The 17,369-nt window shown below is 43.7% G+C and overlaps 1 protein-coding gene across 1 annotated transcript in view; it reads left to right on the forward strand.

Annotated features, from left to right (window-relative positions):
* PAH (phenylalanine hydroxylase) overlaps nt 1-17,369 on the forward strand; it is a 40,522-nt gene that overhangs the window by 9,698 nt on the left and 13,455 nt on the right. The window contains exons 3-7 of the mRNA XM_080558750.1: nt 4,827-5,010; nt 11,225-11,313; nt 13,482-13,549; nt 16,386-16,582; nt 16,970-17,105. Coding sequence (XP_080414876.1) covers nt 4,827-5,010; nt 11,225-11,313; nt 13,482-13,549; nt 16,386-16,582; nt 16,970-17,105 — 674 coding nt within the window. The remainder of the gene's footprint in view (nt 1-4,826; nt 5,011-11,224; nt 11,314-13,481; nt 13,550-16,385; nt 16,583-16,969; nt 17,106-17,369) is intronic.

Below are 17,369 nucleotides of genomic sequence, written 5' to 3' on the forward strand. Positions count from 1 at the left end.
GTTTTCACACTGTGCTCTCCTGTTTCCTAGGCCAGAGGAGCAGGGCTCCTGGATATAGTGATTGATACGACGTGATTTTAAAGAGAGGAGTGCCCTTTTGCTAGGTGGCTGTGGAGTGCCACATGTTCTTGTTTGCTTTTTTGTTTGTCCCACTCCAAGTGTTTTGTGGCTATATTGTGCTGAACATCTTACAGCAAACTTTAGGGCTGGAGAAGAAGTGAGAAGTGATAGATACTAAGGGCCAGCTGCCCACTGGAGCCATTTGTTAGCAGGGTCCCCTCTGGGTCCCTTTGCCTCCTGAAGCTTGTTCATGAAGTGAAGACCATGGCAGATGTGAGGGAGAAGATGGGGAAACTTTGTCTTCAGCTGAGAAGCTGTTCCTTGAAGAGTAAACCTGAACATGATGGGTGTCTTGGTCTTTACTTTGGTAAACCGTGGCTGAAGGCACCTCTGTGACTTCCTAACTTCTTTGATCTATGAAAATTAGGCACTGAGTTTCTACCAGTGCTTCTGAAAGTCTTGTTCGGGAAGCACTGAACTAGCCTGTGGTAAGGGTTAAAAGAAGACATCAATTTCTTGTAACAGGAAATGCGAGTAAATCCTTGTTCTGGGAGATTTCATTCAAGTTTTCACTGAATGTTCATTAACAGCACTGTAGCACTGTTGCTGATATTCATCTGGTAATAATGTGGGTATCCTGATGAAGCCAAACTTACTCAATGACAATGCTCACATGAACAGTGTGTGGATGGATTTCATAGCTCTGCTTAGTTTCAGCAACCATGTACAGGAGCATTTAGTAATGCATAAACAAAAGGACATACAAATGCCATGGGAAGCAGTACCCCACAACATTTTTAGGAAGTACCTGTCCCCACACAATGTTTCCCAGTATAGCTGTGAAAACACAACTTGTTCAGCAATCAGGCCATTAAGCTTTTTGAGGGAGGAGCCAATTTTTGTTGCCAGTGACCTGCACAAGATTGCTGATGTAGCATAATATCCCTAGTGTGGGGATCTACTGCCATTGTGTGGCTGTTGCTGCATGCAAGACACTTCCTTTGTAATCTGGGGAAGAAGCTGGAGTTGCTTCTTGGCCTCTGAGAGAGAGCCAAGGCTGAGGTCCAGCTGTGGGGAACAGTAGGCAGGGAAATGGGAAATCTCTTCCCAGGTCTTCTGTTACCTCTGCTGTGAATCAACATCCCTATGGTTAAACCCTTTCATTGAAAAATCATGACTTGCACAAAACAGGCTTAATTTCAACTTGGGGTTTTTTTTGAGCTCTGAGAGCATGTCCTGAGACTTTTTTCTAACCGGGAGTGATAAAAGACACAGTGAATGTGGATATTCAAATAATGAAAGCTGAGAATTGTTACCCTCAGGAGTGCAGGTTTTAAGAAAAAAAAAACAAAACAAAACAAAACAAGAAATTTGGAGTGACTTCTGATAACTTCAAGGGATCTGCCAATACTGTACCCTTGTGATCTTGGTTAAGTGTTACTCCTAAATGTTCCCTCAGTTCTCAAAGCAGAATCTGTTCTGTGATGTTCACACTGTTAATTAAATACAAGTTGAGCAGCTAGCTACCCTTCTACCTACACAGAAGCACTGCAGAAGGTATGAGGCTGTATCACAGGATACAAGAGACTCAACCTTCATGCAGTCCATAAACCTAAGCAGAAACAGGGAAGTACCAACCTGCTTCAAGTTCTTTGCAGGTGTAATGAACAAAATAGATCAGATTCAGCAAAGGCATGTTTAATCTCAAGCCTTGGGCTCAGCTGATTTCTACCAGTTCTAAAATAGGAAAGGCAGAAGTGTTAACAATTTGGATGTAAATCAAAGCCCAAATATGTGACAGGCCAGATCTTCCAACACCTGGAGTTAGGTTTCATCAACAAAAATTAACTCAGAAATCATGAAGTCTCTTCAAATAAATAAATTCAAATTTCTTATTATCTGTCGTTTGAGGACATATATTGTCAAGATTTCAAACTCTACTAAAAAGACAGAGAAATTGAAAACTGGTCAAAATAAACAAATAAACTAAAAAATTCCCCCACCACCTTTCTATGGTAACCATTTGGCTCCAGAAGTTGGAGCTTCAAATAAAACATTGACTGCTCTGAGAAATATGATGCAATTGCACGATTTGGCAATACTGAGGATACAAAAATTTTGAATAATGTGAAGCTATGAAGATTAAACACTAGATGGAGTAGTTGGACTAGAATGAAATTGAGATTTGTAAAGCAATGCTAGTAATAGAGCCACTATAAATATTTTGAAATTGGGTATTGCTTATTAGCAATACGCAGCGTATGAGAGCGTGCTTCTGTGCGAGCACCAGTTCAGGGATGTATGCTACTGAATTCCTGCTTTAAAAACAGTCACCAGAAGGGTTCTCCCTTCAGCTGCTCTGCTGCTATGTCCTGAAGCCTTGTCACAAGGAGATAATGGGTTTTCCATGCTGCTGAGCTGCAAGCACCCCTTGAATAACCAGCTGAAATGGCTTCACCCTGCAGGAAAGCTATCGTGCTCATCCCAGGTGTAAAAAAAGAGGTGACTCTCTACATAATTCCTTCTTCCCTGTTTGTTTGTTTGTTTGTTTGTAGTTCTTTTTTACACCACCCCCCCCCCCCCCCTTAGATGTGCGTGGCCCAACCTTTGCTCAGGGGGGTGTTTTGTGCCCACTCTCCACCTCTGTGGATGGCTCTGCTGGATGGGTGCCAGCCCCGTGGAGCTGCACCCATCTCTGCAGCATGGCCGTGCTGAAGGGGCTGGGACCCCTCCTTGTCTGCCCTCTGCCCAAAGCTTTCCAGCTTGGAGTCATTTGAACTTCCAGCTCCCGGCCGCTCCACCACCCAGTGCCTTACCAAGACGAGGGTACAATGCACAGTCCTTTTGTGAAATGGGGCTTTGGAGGCCTAAAACAAATTGTCCTCGGGGCCCAGCACAGTGACAGCCATTCTCTGCCTGCAGACAGCCCCACGAGGACAGCATCTCTCAAGAGCAGCAGTTGGTGGTGAATGCGCTTTTGACCTTTTCAACTTATTGTATTGGTATCTAGCCAAACAATTTAAGTTCATCTGTAGCGTGCGACACTCAGGAAACAGAGGAATGACATGCATGCTGTTTCCTACTAAGTAATAAACTGCCTTTTGTGGTGGAGTGAATAAGGCCTTTGCTGCTGGTAGCCAGATGCCCCCCTGCACTGTGCAAGCACTGAGAGCAGCAAAGAAAACCTTAAAGTGCTTGAGAAGCTCAAGCTAGAGGGAGAAAAAAACGCACCCTCTTTATTCCCTGCAGGTCACAAATAGATCCTTGCAGCGTTTCTTCATGGATGAAATCCTGACCCCAGTGTAGGGGTTTGACACTGACACCAGTGCGGACCGTCAGTTCACCCCATGTAGGTTAGGGTCTTCCCAAGCCTGAAAGCAGCAAAACAGAAGCTTCTCCAGGGCTGCTGAGCACCATGTGTCAGCTCCTCTGACACTTCTGGGGTTGCTCTTCAGGCCAAAATTTCCTCTTGGGGTTAACTCTGTTCCTTGCGAGGAACAGAAGGACTGACCCAGCCAAGGTTGCAGCTGCAGTGGGAGCCTGAAGAAAGGTCAGCACTGACTGAAATCTGTTTAAAAGGTTCTTCTCAAAAGAAAAAAATAATAATATTTTTATATTCGAATTACAGTGCTCAGGAAAACCTCAGAGTTTAGCTAAACTGAGCTATATTTTCCTGGGCTTGCACTTAAATGACAGGGTAAATATGATTTTTAGTTACCTATTGCTTTACTCATGTTGTCATGGCAGCAATTGAAGTCAGGTACCAACAGGCTGTAGTTGTCATGGCTATGGTTGCCAACAGTTTCTTTCTTGAGAGCGAGGAGGCACTGCTTCTTGTCAGTGAAGGTCTTTGTTGAGACAGAATTTGACTTTCTGTGATAAAGAAAATATTTATTTATTTATTTGTTTGTTTGTTTGTTTGTTTTGTGTGTGTGTGCTGTAAGAGTGATCAGATTCTGGAGCAGGATGCCCAGGAAGGCTGTGAAGTCTCTAACCGTGGAGACGTTAAAAACCCAACTAGAAACAGTCCTGAACAACTGGCTTTCATGGAGCCTGCTTGAGTGGAGGTGTGGACTAGATGATCTCCAGAGGACCCATCCACCATCAGTGACTATGCAATTTTGTGATTCTGTTATCCTAAAACACCCATGTTTGTATTCCCATAACCATGGGCTAGCTTTTTGGTGCAGATCCCTGTTTTCTGTTTCATCTCTGCCCAACACTTGCTCACAGCCCTGGAAGCTGTGCAGGGGGCTTTGCAGGTGACTGTACAGTGGCTTGGCAGAAGCTTAGCTCACAGGATGGTTCATTCCTTGCTTTTCCAAACTTCTTTAAAGATGCTCATAAATACAGCAATCACTTTCTCACAGGAGGGTGAAACTCCTATTTCTTGTGTTGATCCTGTGGAAATGTTCTTGTCCACACAGACAAGTTCCCAGTATGTACTCTCAGTACTGGTGTCACCATTTACAATACAAATCCTATTTGCAACTTGTATCCTGCTGTCACCTTTTTCAAAGATTTGTGTAGAAATGGTCTTTATGCTGATGCTATGTGCAAGGGTGAGTCCCACATACTTCTCAGTTTTCCTTTTCATCTCTCTCCCTGTTCTGAAAACTCTCAGTCTAGTGGCTACCAGAGATAAGTCTGTGCTTTTGAGTTATTTGTACTGTGTAGTATGGGTTGTTGACTGACACGAATTTTAGCTAGTCTTTATGTCATATCTCTTCCCCCAAACCCTGTGTGACCAAGATCTCTCCTCACAGGAAAAAGGTATAAACCTGACACACATTGAGTCTCGACCTTCCCGTCTCAACAAAGATGAGTATGAATTTTTCATTAACTTAGAAGGCAAGAATGTCCCAGCACTGGACAAGATCATCAAGTCCTTGAGAAATGATATTGGTGCAACAGTGCATGAGCTTTCACGAACAAAGAAGAAGGACACCGGTAAGGATATACTGGCAAGGATAATATTGAGAAGGAATATTTATGTCGCACACTTAAATTACTTCTTTTTCTTCTAGCAAAGGAGTCACTCTTGGACCTGTGTGGCTGTTTCCCTCCCACTGCCTATTTTGTCCATATTGTTAGCTTTTTCATATGGAGATTTTCTGTCAATATAAATTGCCATTCTCCATTTTTGGCCATGATTTTTACTAGGTCTCTTGGCAACTGTTGTTACACTATTATATTTTCATCTGTGTGTTTGGTTGACACCACTCCCAGTCCCTTAAAGACTGCCCTATTGCAGCGGGCAGTTGTTGCTCATTTGCTGACTCTTTACAAACTGTTTATTCAATGCATCCTTCAAAGTCCAGACACCTTCCAAATTCTCCTTATTCAGGTAGGATCTGCTGACCAAGGGTAGCATAACAAAAAAAAAAAAAAAAGTGACAGCAAAAGCTCTGACTGTTGCAGTGCCTCCCCCCTTGACAAATATCTCTGGGACCTCACAAATCACCATGCCACAAACCTTGTGGTATAGTGTAGGTGACAAGAGTCCAACCCCATGCATCCTCGGGGGCAGGGGGAGGGCTTACCCTCCTGTGCTCACTAGGGCTGGTACACCCCTTTGAACACCTGGATTTACTTTCCAATTTCAGTCTCATGAGCTCTGTCAGCAGGCCTTTGAAGCACCTTCCTTTTGGGGCCCATGAACATCTGGGCTGAGTTGAGAGGAGGGGAGGAAAAGTCCCCAGCAGTGGCCCTCCCCAGCTTCCCCTTCTCTCCTTTGCACAGTTATATGTGAGTCCAACATGGACTGTCTGCTTCTCCACTACTTGTGCTTGGGGATCCTCCTCACTCCTGCTATAGAAATTCGGGACGCTCTGCCACCCACTTCAGTGGGACCAGGAATAACTCTTCATTACTGGAAGAAATCCTGGGGAGACCAGTAGTAATCCTGCCTTTGGAGGAAAATAAGATTTTCTGAGTTGTCCGCACTCCTAATTTTTGATGAATTTGAGGCTGTTTGGTACAGAGGTGGCTGCCCAGCACCCAGTCTGAGACATACTTAAATGCCTCTTCAGATAACAGATGTGATTTTAATAGGATTTCAGACTTTAAATACTTTAGGTCTGGATCTTCCTCTTCCTTCCTAGGAACAACATGAAAGAACATTAATACCTTTGTGAGATCAGTGCTGGTAATCCTTTTACCATCTCCTTTGTGTCTTCCCCATGACATTACATTTGAAGATGAAAAAGAAGAAGGCAAATACTCTTTGGAGTCAGTTCTCTCCATTCATGAGATACGGGGACAAAGGGTTGATTAGCTGATTTATGATCATGTCAAATCAAAGACGTTTTCTCTTTGGGGATTTTTTATTTCCAGGAGAAATCTATAGGGCCTAGCAGGATTTGCCATTATGTTGTTTTTCTATGTACTGTTAAGAAGATGTTAAAGTTATATATAAACAGAAGCCAGAGTCAGAAAGAGATGCGGCTCTAAATATCAGCCAGGAAGGTTTTGTGACTGAAATTCTGACCTCACAGAAGTCCGAACTCCCATGGTCTGCTGTAGGATTAAGTTTCACTGCATGTTACTGTGTTGATCAAAGCATTTTTTTGAGTTAGATTATCCTGTCAGTGCTGCAGAAAGGGACTTGATTCCCTTCCGTCTGAGAGGATAACTTGTGTTTGTTTGTTAGTTCCAATAACTCAGAAATAGCATAATGTGGGAGCAACTTATTGCCAAGGAAAGAGAGGAAGATTGATATTTCTTCTTGCCCTTTCCGTATTTCTTTTTTTCTTTCAATTTCAGCTTCTCTCATGAGTAGTAAGGGTCCAGTCAAACTGAAATCCCCAAAGAGCCATATTCGAAAGGTCAAAGAAGCACTGCTTAGGGGATGAACTGTGGGTGGCAAATTCTGGGCTGAGGCAGCTACAAGGGCAGACTGAAATGGGAGCAGACTGAACTGTAGGAAGAGTGGTAAGGTGTTGTCCTTTATCTGTGATGGCATTAACAATTAATAGGCCTCATGGTGCCTTTTAGGTCAGCCTGGCTTTCATATGTATCCTCCTGGCAAATCTGGTTATAATCTACAGACATGCTTTTGTGAAATATTATTCCCAAAGCACAGAATGAGAGCAATACACCTCCAGGGAGAAAAATCTCGGGCAGATGGTTCATGGGGATATCTTCACGCTCTGCTAGGTTAGCAGGTAAAGCTGGGAACGTTTCCTCCTGGAGCCAGTCTGGTGTCCCATCTGACTGATTCTCTCACCACTGCCTAAAGATGCTCTCAGTCCTTCCTTGTTAGGGATTCACTTAACTCACACTCATGGTTTGAACAAAAAACCTTCTTTTAATCAGTTTCCCACAGGAAGCACACAGTGCCATTCTTGGAGCAGTGTTTTGTGGAAAGTCAAAGGAAATTACTGGCCTTTCCCCTTCTGAACAGCTTAGCATTAAACAAATGTGTGTTCTTTTTTGGCCAAAGTGTTAATGAAAACTTCCCCCTCCCCCCTTCTTTTTTAATCTGAACACTTTTTTTTTTTTTTAGAGTCTTTACTCTCTCAAAAGCTAAATGTAGATTTGGTTTCCCTTTTACACGCCCAAAGAGTTACAAATAGGAGGCTTGGATTGACAGTGTAATTTTAGCTATGAGCAGGCCAGCAAAATGCCATAAATCCAAAGGTAATTTCAGAACTCAAGTTGAGGTGGTCTAGCAGTCACTGGGCCAAAAGCCTTTTGTAGAGATGGAAAGATTTGTTCTGAAAACACAGTGCATCTCTTCATGGTTCTTTTTGGAAACAAGCTAGATATCTGCAGACCACTTGGAGCCCATGAATAAAAATAATTAAATATTATTCTGTTGCAGCATTAGGCAAATGCAGACAATTTATTGCATTTCTGAGACAGACTGGAGGCTGACGTTCTGTAGGGTCCTTGTTTGCTAAACCCTGAGGCTGGCCAAAGCATTTGGGACTGTTTAAAAAAGGGCTAAACCTGGGCCTTGAACTGCTATAAATTGCATAGACCTGTCTTTGACCCTCCTCACAATGGTCCAAATGGAGGAGCTCTGCAGAAGTCCTCACTGCCCCTGCTTTGCTGCCCCTCATATAAATGGCTTATTAGCATTCTGCTAAGCATTTGACCCCATGGTAATTTGGTCACCACTTGGGTGTCCAGCACAATCCCATAAATGCTGCCGTTTCAGTTACAGACAAATCAATATTTATTACTGATCAGCCCACGTTTGCTCCTCGGACCTTCACAGAGGCCCAGTGTTGCAACAGCTTGCTCTGGCAATTCATTAATGGCCGTGCAGACAGACAGCGAGTCTGGCGAACGGGGCTGGAGGAGGATGTCACAAACAAAATATGGGAGAGATTCAGCCAGGGGATAATTTGATTTGATCTTTTCAATAGTTGCTGTGGGGGCTGGGGTCAGCCTCCTGGCACACCACAGCTACACAGAGGACGCAGTAGCTCTTTTGCACCCTGGTGCCTGTTGCCAGAGTTGTATGGACTTGGTGGCTGGGCCAGGGCTGTGCTCAGCATCTTTGATTCTTGTTGCCACAAGAGCTGAGAATGTTCAGGACTTAAGTCCAGCTATGCTGGTGCAAATAGCACAAAACATCTTCATGATCCTTTTGCAGCTTGCACCGTTTCACCCAGAACAGCTCTCAGAGCTCAGAGCAGCAATCCCTGAGCTATCACAAGTGTCTGGGGGGGGCTGGGAGGTGGGCAGAGATCTGCTGAAAATAGGTCCAGTACCTATACAGGCTCTGCACCTAAAAGATAAGATGCTACACCTATGTAGAGGAAAAGCAAGCCACTCATCTCCATGCCTGAGACTGACACTGCATCAGCCTGGGCATCAGTCTGTCCCACAGTTTATCACAACCTCTGCACCAAGTGCTTTGGGAAGCTTAAGAATAAAATATATGTTTAATGAAAACAATTCATTCTTATACATCTATTCTATGGCTTCTTGAAGCTGGAATGATTCAATCTCTGCCCATCTAGATCTTTTTGACCCAGGGCAGCAAATCCCTACAGTTATCATTGCTGAAATCCACTGCAGGCCTCAGCCTCCACTGGTTTGTCTGGACACTTCAGATCATGATGCTTCCCTGAGAATAGTGGTTCCTTGATTGAACACTGACAAGTGCTTTGCTGTGGGCTCTGAGACAGCTTTTTTTCCGGTGCCCAAAACATTTATCAGGATGCTTCACTGATAGTGGTTGTCAGCTTCCCTGACAGTGGTGAGTCTGAAGCACAAAGCAGTGAAGCGATCTCCCTACCTTCATGTAAAGGCCACTGCCAGAGCTGGGAGATGAACTCCGTGCCCTGCTGTGTATACAGAAAATAGGGGCAGGAGGGTTGGGTGGGTTCATAATTCATGAGGTATGTCTCTACTGACTCCTCTCTAGGACTCAGACACCCCTTTTTCTAATCACCCTCACCACTGTTTTAACTCGAGGGGCTGGAGATGCAGGAAGGTTACTAACAGCAAGGTGAGAGAGCGTTTCTGCGGAAACTAGAGAGCTAGCAATAAACCCATGTCACTTGAGAAAGATTTTCCTGGGACTGCTGCTGCCATCTAGTGACTTGTGCTGGTCCGTCTGTTAGGGAAAAACAGAAGGCTGTGCAGCTTGAAAGGGGGTACCAAAGCCCACTTTTGCTGGGAGGAAGAAGGGGAGGCACAGAGGAAAGGACTACGGAGCCAGGAGAGCCGCCTGTGTTGCCCGGCCTTCTGGAAATGAGACTTAGGGCTCGCAGCAGAAGCGTTGGATAGAGCCAGGCTGGCTGGATCCAGGCTGGAGGTGGGACAGCTGGTCAGGGGAGCAAGCCGTCTGTGTGGGGCTGAGCTGTGCCCACCCAAGGAGCTCCTCGTGCCGCTCCAGCCCCTCGGTGCAGGTGCTTCACAGAAACGCAGAACCACAAGTGCCCTCCGTGAAGTGCAGCAGAAAGAGCAAGGCTGAATAGTCCAGGAGGCAGAGTTATCCTCTTATCCCCTAGGTGGTCTGTTGGGGTCCAGGATGAGCCATGTCAGCGAGGCACTGTGGGGAGCTCATGTAGCAGCTGCTGGCAGACTGCTCAGAGGCTCCATCCTCAGAGGGAAGCTTTTCCTGGGGATCAGGTTCACCCGGGACAAAACGGGGAGGTATGGCTGAGTGGCAGCGCTCCCAGCTGAAGAGAGTCACACAGAACATTGAACTGTTTTGCTAGCTCTGTCTGAGCAAGTGACCCCTGTTCATGCAAGAAAGTCACTAAATGAACTGCCAACATTTTATTTATAGACTTCTGAGAGATCTTGGGCTTAAAGCAACAGAGCTTTGGGTGATATTAGCCTCATGGTCCATGGAGCTGACTTGTATGTGGTGTAGAGAGCACATGGAACATGATTACAGAGCCTGAGCATGGGGTGCAACTTTAATCAGGCCTATTGTCCCTGTTCCTCAGAAAAAGTATGGTAGAACTGGAAACACTACGTAGAAAAGTGATGGGAATGCTCAAGAACAGGCTGTGGTTTCTGTGCTAGAAATACGCAGGCAAGGTGTCAACCAGGATGAAGGATGATAGATGGAGGAGATGACGGGGAGCTATAAAATCCTAGGTGTCCTGTAGAAGGTAAGGACAAATTAAGTTTGTGTGCAGGAATTAGTTAACATCAAATGAAATAATCAAGTTTTAAATGCAGTAATACAATGCTAGTCTGAGTTATCAGGCTGACATTTATCATTTTATTTCATCATCTTAGCCTAAGTGAGGCCACCAAGTAAGTCTTAGAAAAAGATTTTCAGGGTGTCAAATAGTCTTGTATCCATCTTATTGTGGGATTTCTTGCTGTTCCTTTGAAATGGCTGATTCTAGCTACTGTGAAAGCAAGGATAATCTGGAAAAAAATACTGTTTGGGTAAGTCAAGAAACCAGAATAATAAACAGAAAATCATAAACATTACAAACCAGCTCTGCGCCAAGGGCTAGACATTCCTGATGCTCTGTATTATTCCAACAGTACAAAACAGCCACAAATTCAAGACAATTTGCAGGGTTTGCTCTTGCCTCCTACTACAAGGAAAGGCCAATGCTGTCAGAATTTAGACCCCTACATATTTATATTTATGATGAAGAAATGGGAAGACCAAAAGGAGGTCCCAAACCAAGTAACAAAGAAGCATACCAGTCTCTATTTCTTTTCTGTTTTGCAGTACCATGGTTCCCAAGAAGTATCCAGGAGCTGGACAGATTTGCCAATCAGATTCTAAGCTATGGAGCAGAACTGGATGCTGACCATCCTGTAAGAAACAGAGCTTTGTGTTTTTAACATGTTTTTTATTTGGGGATTGATTTTTTTTTCCCTCATTTACATTTGCTCTTATTTAAGACAAATATAGCAGACTAAGTCTCAGGCTTTTTGACAAGAAAGGTACATTTCTAGGGTTAGAATCAGCCCAATCCCTGCTATGAAGTCGAGCAGACCAAAAGTTGCTTTAGTTTAAACAAATACTAGTAGACCTGAATAGTCACAGACATCATCAGAGCAAAAGGCCACCACAGGAGCACTTCTGGTTTTCCCACATGGCTCTGATATGGTGACTTCAGACTCAGTTTGTGAATCACTGGCAACAAAAACTTCAGAAGCAGCATATCATATTCTGGAGATGGGAAGAGTGCTTTTTCATGGTTGGTCACATATTTGATTGAGCTTAGTGCATTGTTATGTGGTTGTTAAATCTGTCGTGATTTTTGTATGGTGACAAATAACAAAAGGAAAAGTCCCCATTTCAAAAAGTTTGTGGTTTAAATGGTAGTGTCAGATAGTTTTGTTCACTGGCGTAGCTGATAAAAAAAAATTTACATCAGTGATTTTTCAGCTCTTCCAAATACAAGAATACTTGCTGCTTCTACTCCTTCTCCAAGCAAACAACAACTTATTTTCATTTGTCAAAACACACCGAGTTCCACGCAGAGCAACAGAAATTGCTGCTATTAGTTTAATTGAGATAGGATGATTATAAATAAATTACATGCAGTGCAACAAAAATTGCTGCTATTAGTTTAATTGAGATGAGGTGATTAGTCATTCACTACCTATTGCTTAATTCAAGATGTGTTATGTATCATGTACAATGATTCATGATATTCAGTGCAGTCATAGAAAGGCAGAATGAAAGGAGAGACACTGAGTCAATGGCCCCCTTGCGTGTCATGTGGGAATAGACCAAGACTGTATTTGAGAAAAAAAAAAAAGAAAGAAACAAAAATACAGATATTAAAAGGAATGAAGCATCTCTGCTTCAGTTCCTAGAATTATTTTGTGAGCAGTTTTATTCAGGTTACCTTAAAAAGAAGCCCAACTGCTGGGGTAAATAGGCAAGACAGCACATAGGGTGCAGAAAGAAATTAAAAGAGCTTGTGTTGGGATTTAACCACAAATACCAGGTTAATCTGGGACAGTGCATTTTTTTAGGCTATTGGCTGCCTTTGTTTGCCTAGCACTATTTGATCTGCACTGTGCTTTAGCTATCTCCTGTACCTGGCTGTGTTTCAGGGCCAATCAGTCCTGTTGTGCCATGCACCTCTGAGGTGCATTCATGAACTGAAGCAGTGCCCACGGAGTTGTTGCTATTTGCCTTGCAGAAGTGTCTTCTATCTGGGAAGGACATTTTTCTACTTTAGGTGGTGAAGACACTCCTAGCCCTGAGTATTGAATAAATGGCAAATTGGGACAGAAGAATGGTTATTCCAGGAGAAGATTTACAGATTATATTTCTTATCTCTGGTAATACAGGTAATTAGCTGCAAAGGTCAAACTGACAACCACAAGGTCTATTACACATTCCCTATAGTAATTAATCCCCTTCAAATGATTGATTTTGTAGCACAAATAGGGCTTTTTGGTTAGCTAGGTGCTTACCATTCTTCTAACATTTTGAAAACAAGCACCTTGAAACATGGTTCGTGCTGAAAAAATGCCTAAAAGGTCTGCCTGAGCTGATGAGTGTGTTTCTAATATGGTTTAGCTCTGCTTCTCTAGACCAGCCAAGCTGTGCTGACAACTGCAACAAGTTTCATGACAAAACAGAAGGGCATCTTTATCTGAGGGCTGTTTATGTGGTGCATTGCTCTTGCGGTAGCACCCTGCCTGTGTTGTAAAGGAGAATGTTTCCCTTTTTCGTAGCAAGTAGAAATGACAAAACAAAAGGGCTTGAGGGTGAGAATGGCTGGGAGGCTGCAGCTGAACAGCTGCCCCGCAGACAGGGAAGGAGCAGTGCCCTTTGCAAGTGGGGTGTACTGGAGCCAGGCAGGATGGAGGCAGCTTCCCACACCTCCTCCTACACTTATGTCGCTCCCCAGGCAGCTTGCTGCTCCCTTGGGCCAGCCATGCCTGAGGGTGTTCAGCAGGAGGAAGGCTGTTCACCACCTGCACTTACACAGGGACTGACTGTCACTGTTTCTCTTTAGGGGTTCAAAGATCCTGTGTACCGGGCCCGGAGGAAGGAGTTTGCAGATATCGCCTACAACTACAGACAGTGAGTGCTCAGTGTGTGGGCAGAAAGCTAGCCTATATCTCCTGCCCTCTCCTGGGGCTCTCGTCCTGCTGGCAATCCCTGTTTTTCCACAAGCATCCTCCTGCTGCTGGCTTTTCTCTGGCATGTGTTTAAATCTTCCAGTTCATGTATTTATCCCCAAATAGCAGTAAAACAAAAGCAAATTGTTGTAGGCACACGTTCAGATGAGAACATCGCCTCCCCTCTTTCCCCGCAACACCCCTCTTCCTCTGGCTTTGTTGTCTAATTGAGCAGCAGACTCAGTTGCTACTACAAAGACCTGAGCATTGAATAAAGCTGCTTCTGGTATCCTCCCCATTAAACCGGGACTGGGGGAGGAGTGCCTATCATTTACATTAAAGCAGGAGCTGCATACACTATTAAAATAATGAATAACTTATGGTTCTGATGCTAATCCAGTGCCTGATACTCTACTTTTATCATGTCTGACCCAGCTGCAATCAGCAATTTGGGCTCTCATTTCCCAAGAAAAATAAATGAATAGAGATGATAAATTCATTTAGAACAGGCTTGCTTGATTGCTTTCAGTGATCAAATCTGGAGGAGATAAAATTCTGCTCCCAGAGCCGCTCGCACATTTACATCAGTAATACTGGGCCTGATTCTTGCTGAGACTGGTAAAAATTGTGATTGCAAAGGATAAGGTAACATATGTTGTACATTTAGGGATCCACTTTGCACAGGACTGTGATGAAAAGATAGTCTCTGAGCCAAAAAGCTCATAATGCTCATAAAATGAGACAAAATTGGTGTGATTGATGTAAAGTGAAAAAAGTCAGGTGAAAAAAGTCAGAAGCCCATTTTGTTGCCGGAAAAATTGGATAAGGCTTTGTGGCCAAATATGAATGGATCTAGTTTCCACTTATACGTATCCCATAGAAGATTTACCTTTCCTGCTTAACAGATAGCAAATTCTGGTCTCTAGTTTGTAGGCTTTCCTTAAATCCTATAGAAATAAAACAAAAATAAGATAATACCCACATCTTCCAACCCCCACCTCCCCCCCCTCCCCCCCCACCCCCCCCAGTATTCAACCTGAAACCAGCAAACCAGTTTAGGAAGATGAAACCATTATATTCCAAGATACAACTACTTAATATTTCGTCTGTTATCCAGATCCTCAAACACATTGAAGGCTACACAGGCTTGGACCTCTGTGAAGTTCTTGGACTTTTCAATAAGGTCTTTCAGTAACAGAGTAATGAACAGAGCGTGAAAGCCCACATTTGGGCTTCTGGGTCTTGTGGAAAGAAAGTACATGTATTTAGTGACTTTGGATGCTGATTCAGGGAGAACCAAATGGGTAACGTTCTTGCCCTGCGTGCTACACATGGCAGATGACTTACAGGGTCTGCAGCAGGAGAGCAGAGGCCAAGGGAGTGCCTCTTGCATGGGAGGGTCAGGGGCACAGAGAACTGGGCAGGAAGAGAGGAACAACCAAAACTATGAGGCATTGTGGGAAGTATCTGAAAAAGCAAAATGCTTAGCTTGTGAAGTCAGCTACAAAGGTGAGGTAGGTCTGTGGTCGGTTTTTTCATACTGCTCCTTATCAATTTAATCTTCTTCTGTGCCCCCCCACCCTTTTGCACTTCTTTTGTCCTCCTGTTTGTGTCTCTCTGCCTTCTTTGCTCCTCTCTGCCTTTGCTCTTTTGCCTTCTTTCTCAGTACATTTACCTGTCATTTTTGTTGAATGCCTCATTTCCCTGAGTTGTCTCTTCTTTGCCTTTAGCTTGCCTCTTCCTTCTGCCTTCCTTAGCTTCTGGCCCTGTTCATTCTTGCAATTTTTTAATTGAAATTTGAAAAGTCTTAAGCCAATAATTTTCTCCTGTAGCCCTGGAAGGTGGCTGAGGATTACTTAGGAGTGTTACAGGAAAAAAAATCCCCAAGCAATCCTCGTAATTCAATGTGATGTTTAAAGCTCCACAAATCAAAGAAGGACTGATACAGAGATGCAGAAAATTATGGTACTCCAGAGGAGCTGCCCTGAGGCTCAAGGGGAAAATGAGGGGGTGGGAGATGGTAGGGTGTCATCGATAGTTTAACAATGGATCTCTGGGGCTTGGAAAGCTCCGGCACTATTCCAGCAGTGATGTTAACCCTATTAAGTTACTTAAAACCCTTTGATTTTTCAAAGCTGTTGGATTCACCTATGGCCCTATTATAACTAAGAAATTGACTATTCACAGGAGGCCAAAACACATTGCTTGGGATTGTCTAATTCGTGCTAGCTTCAACATGAGCTAAGTACATGGAGGCCTGGGGGTGGGATTAGACACAAAATTACTCATTACAATTAAAAAAAAAAAAAAGAGTCAAACTGGCCGAAGTCTGCATCTGTTGTAGCATAAAGCACAGCTCAGAATTTCTCTGACTGCCATGAAACAGACTTTTCTGGAGCTGGTGGTTTCCCTGTTGTAACAAAGACAATTAATATGGTGTGCATTAGAGCAAGAAATACAACAGCTGTTCCATGGTTAGAAATTGAAAGAAATTGAAACCATCAGCCAGAGAATATTTTTAGAAGAATGTCTTGATAAGACAAATAAGCACTAATTTATTTGTATCACAGTAATGCAAGGGGTTGGCTAAAGGCCAGTATCTCACCTGAGGTCAGTAGAGTTCTTCTCAGTCAGTGCCTTGGAGCAAGTCCTTTTGCACCTCCATGTCAGAGAAAAGGCATCTCCCTTCCTGCACCAGCAGCTCCTGACCAGCCCGTGTAGAGCTCCTGAGTATGATGCTGGTGGCATAGGACACTTTCTCTGACACTCCTATGGAGAATATCCATATATGTTTTCAGTGGCCAACCTATTCCTCGAGTCACCTACACAGAAGAAGAAAAGAAAACATGGGGCACCGTCTTCAGGGAGCTGAAGAGTCTCTATCCAACTCATGCTTGTTATGAACATAACCATGTGTTCCCACTGCTAGAGAAGTACTGTGGCTACCGGGAGGATAACATTCCCCAGCTTGAAGATATTTCAAAATTCTTGCAGAGTAAGTTTGAAGCACATGAAAAAAGAATAACATATATATATATATATATATAAACATGCCTCTTCTGTCAGTTGGGGTGGTGTTTTCACAGACGGACAAGCAGTATCTGCTCAATTGTAGGCTTCCTGCAAGCACTTGGGCACATTCTTTAGCCTGTGCCTCAGGTCCCTCTCGAAATCTTTCAGAAGTACATTGGTATTGATGTTCAGATACTATGATGGTGGTACACATGGGTAGAAAATTCCCTGCTCTTTCACAACTAAACTCTATTTAATATAGTGAGGGCAAAGAAAACAATTAACAACTTTTTTCTACTGTGAGGAGTCCAGATAAGGATAAATCAAGTACACTGGGTGCTTGTAACATGCCATCTTTCTGTCTCTTCAGCCTGCACTGGATTTCGCCTGCGTCCTGTTGCAGGCTTGCTCTCCTCTCGGGATTTCTTGGCTGGGTTGGCATTCCGAGTATTTCACTCTACACAGTATATTCGCCATGCGTCCAAACCTATGTACACACCAGAGCCGTAAGTACTTTGGCACGGAAAGTACATAAAGTCATAGCAGACTAGCAATAGGGTCAGGCCAACTGATAATAACCATGTGGGACTCCAGAGCACTCCTGGGAACAGTTAATGGAAAGCAGCCAAGCGACTGCTCTCTTCTGAAAACATTTTTGGAAGATTTCTAGTCTTTTTAGTAAGCTGTATCTTCTTCTGCAAGTTCTTCTGGGATTGATCAGGCAGTTCTACTAACTGAAGACATGCTTGTGTGGTGGCTGGGAGGCAGGA

This window comes from Anser brachyrhynchus (assembly GCF_964034855.1).
Source record: "Anser brachyrhynchus genome assembly, chromosome: 1".
Classification (NCBI taxonomy): domain Eukaryota; kingdom Metazoa; phylum Chordata; class Aves; order Anseriformes; family Anatidae; genus Anser; species Anser brachyrhynchus.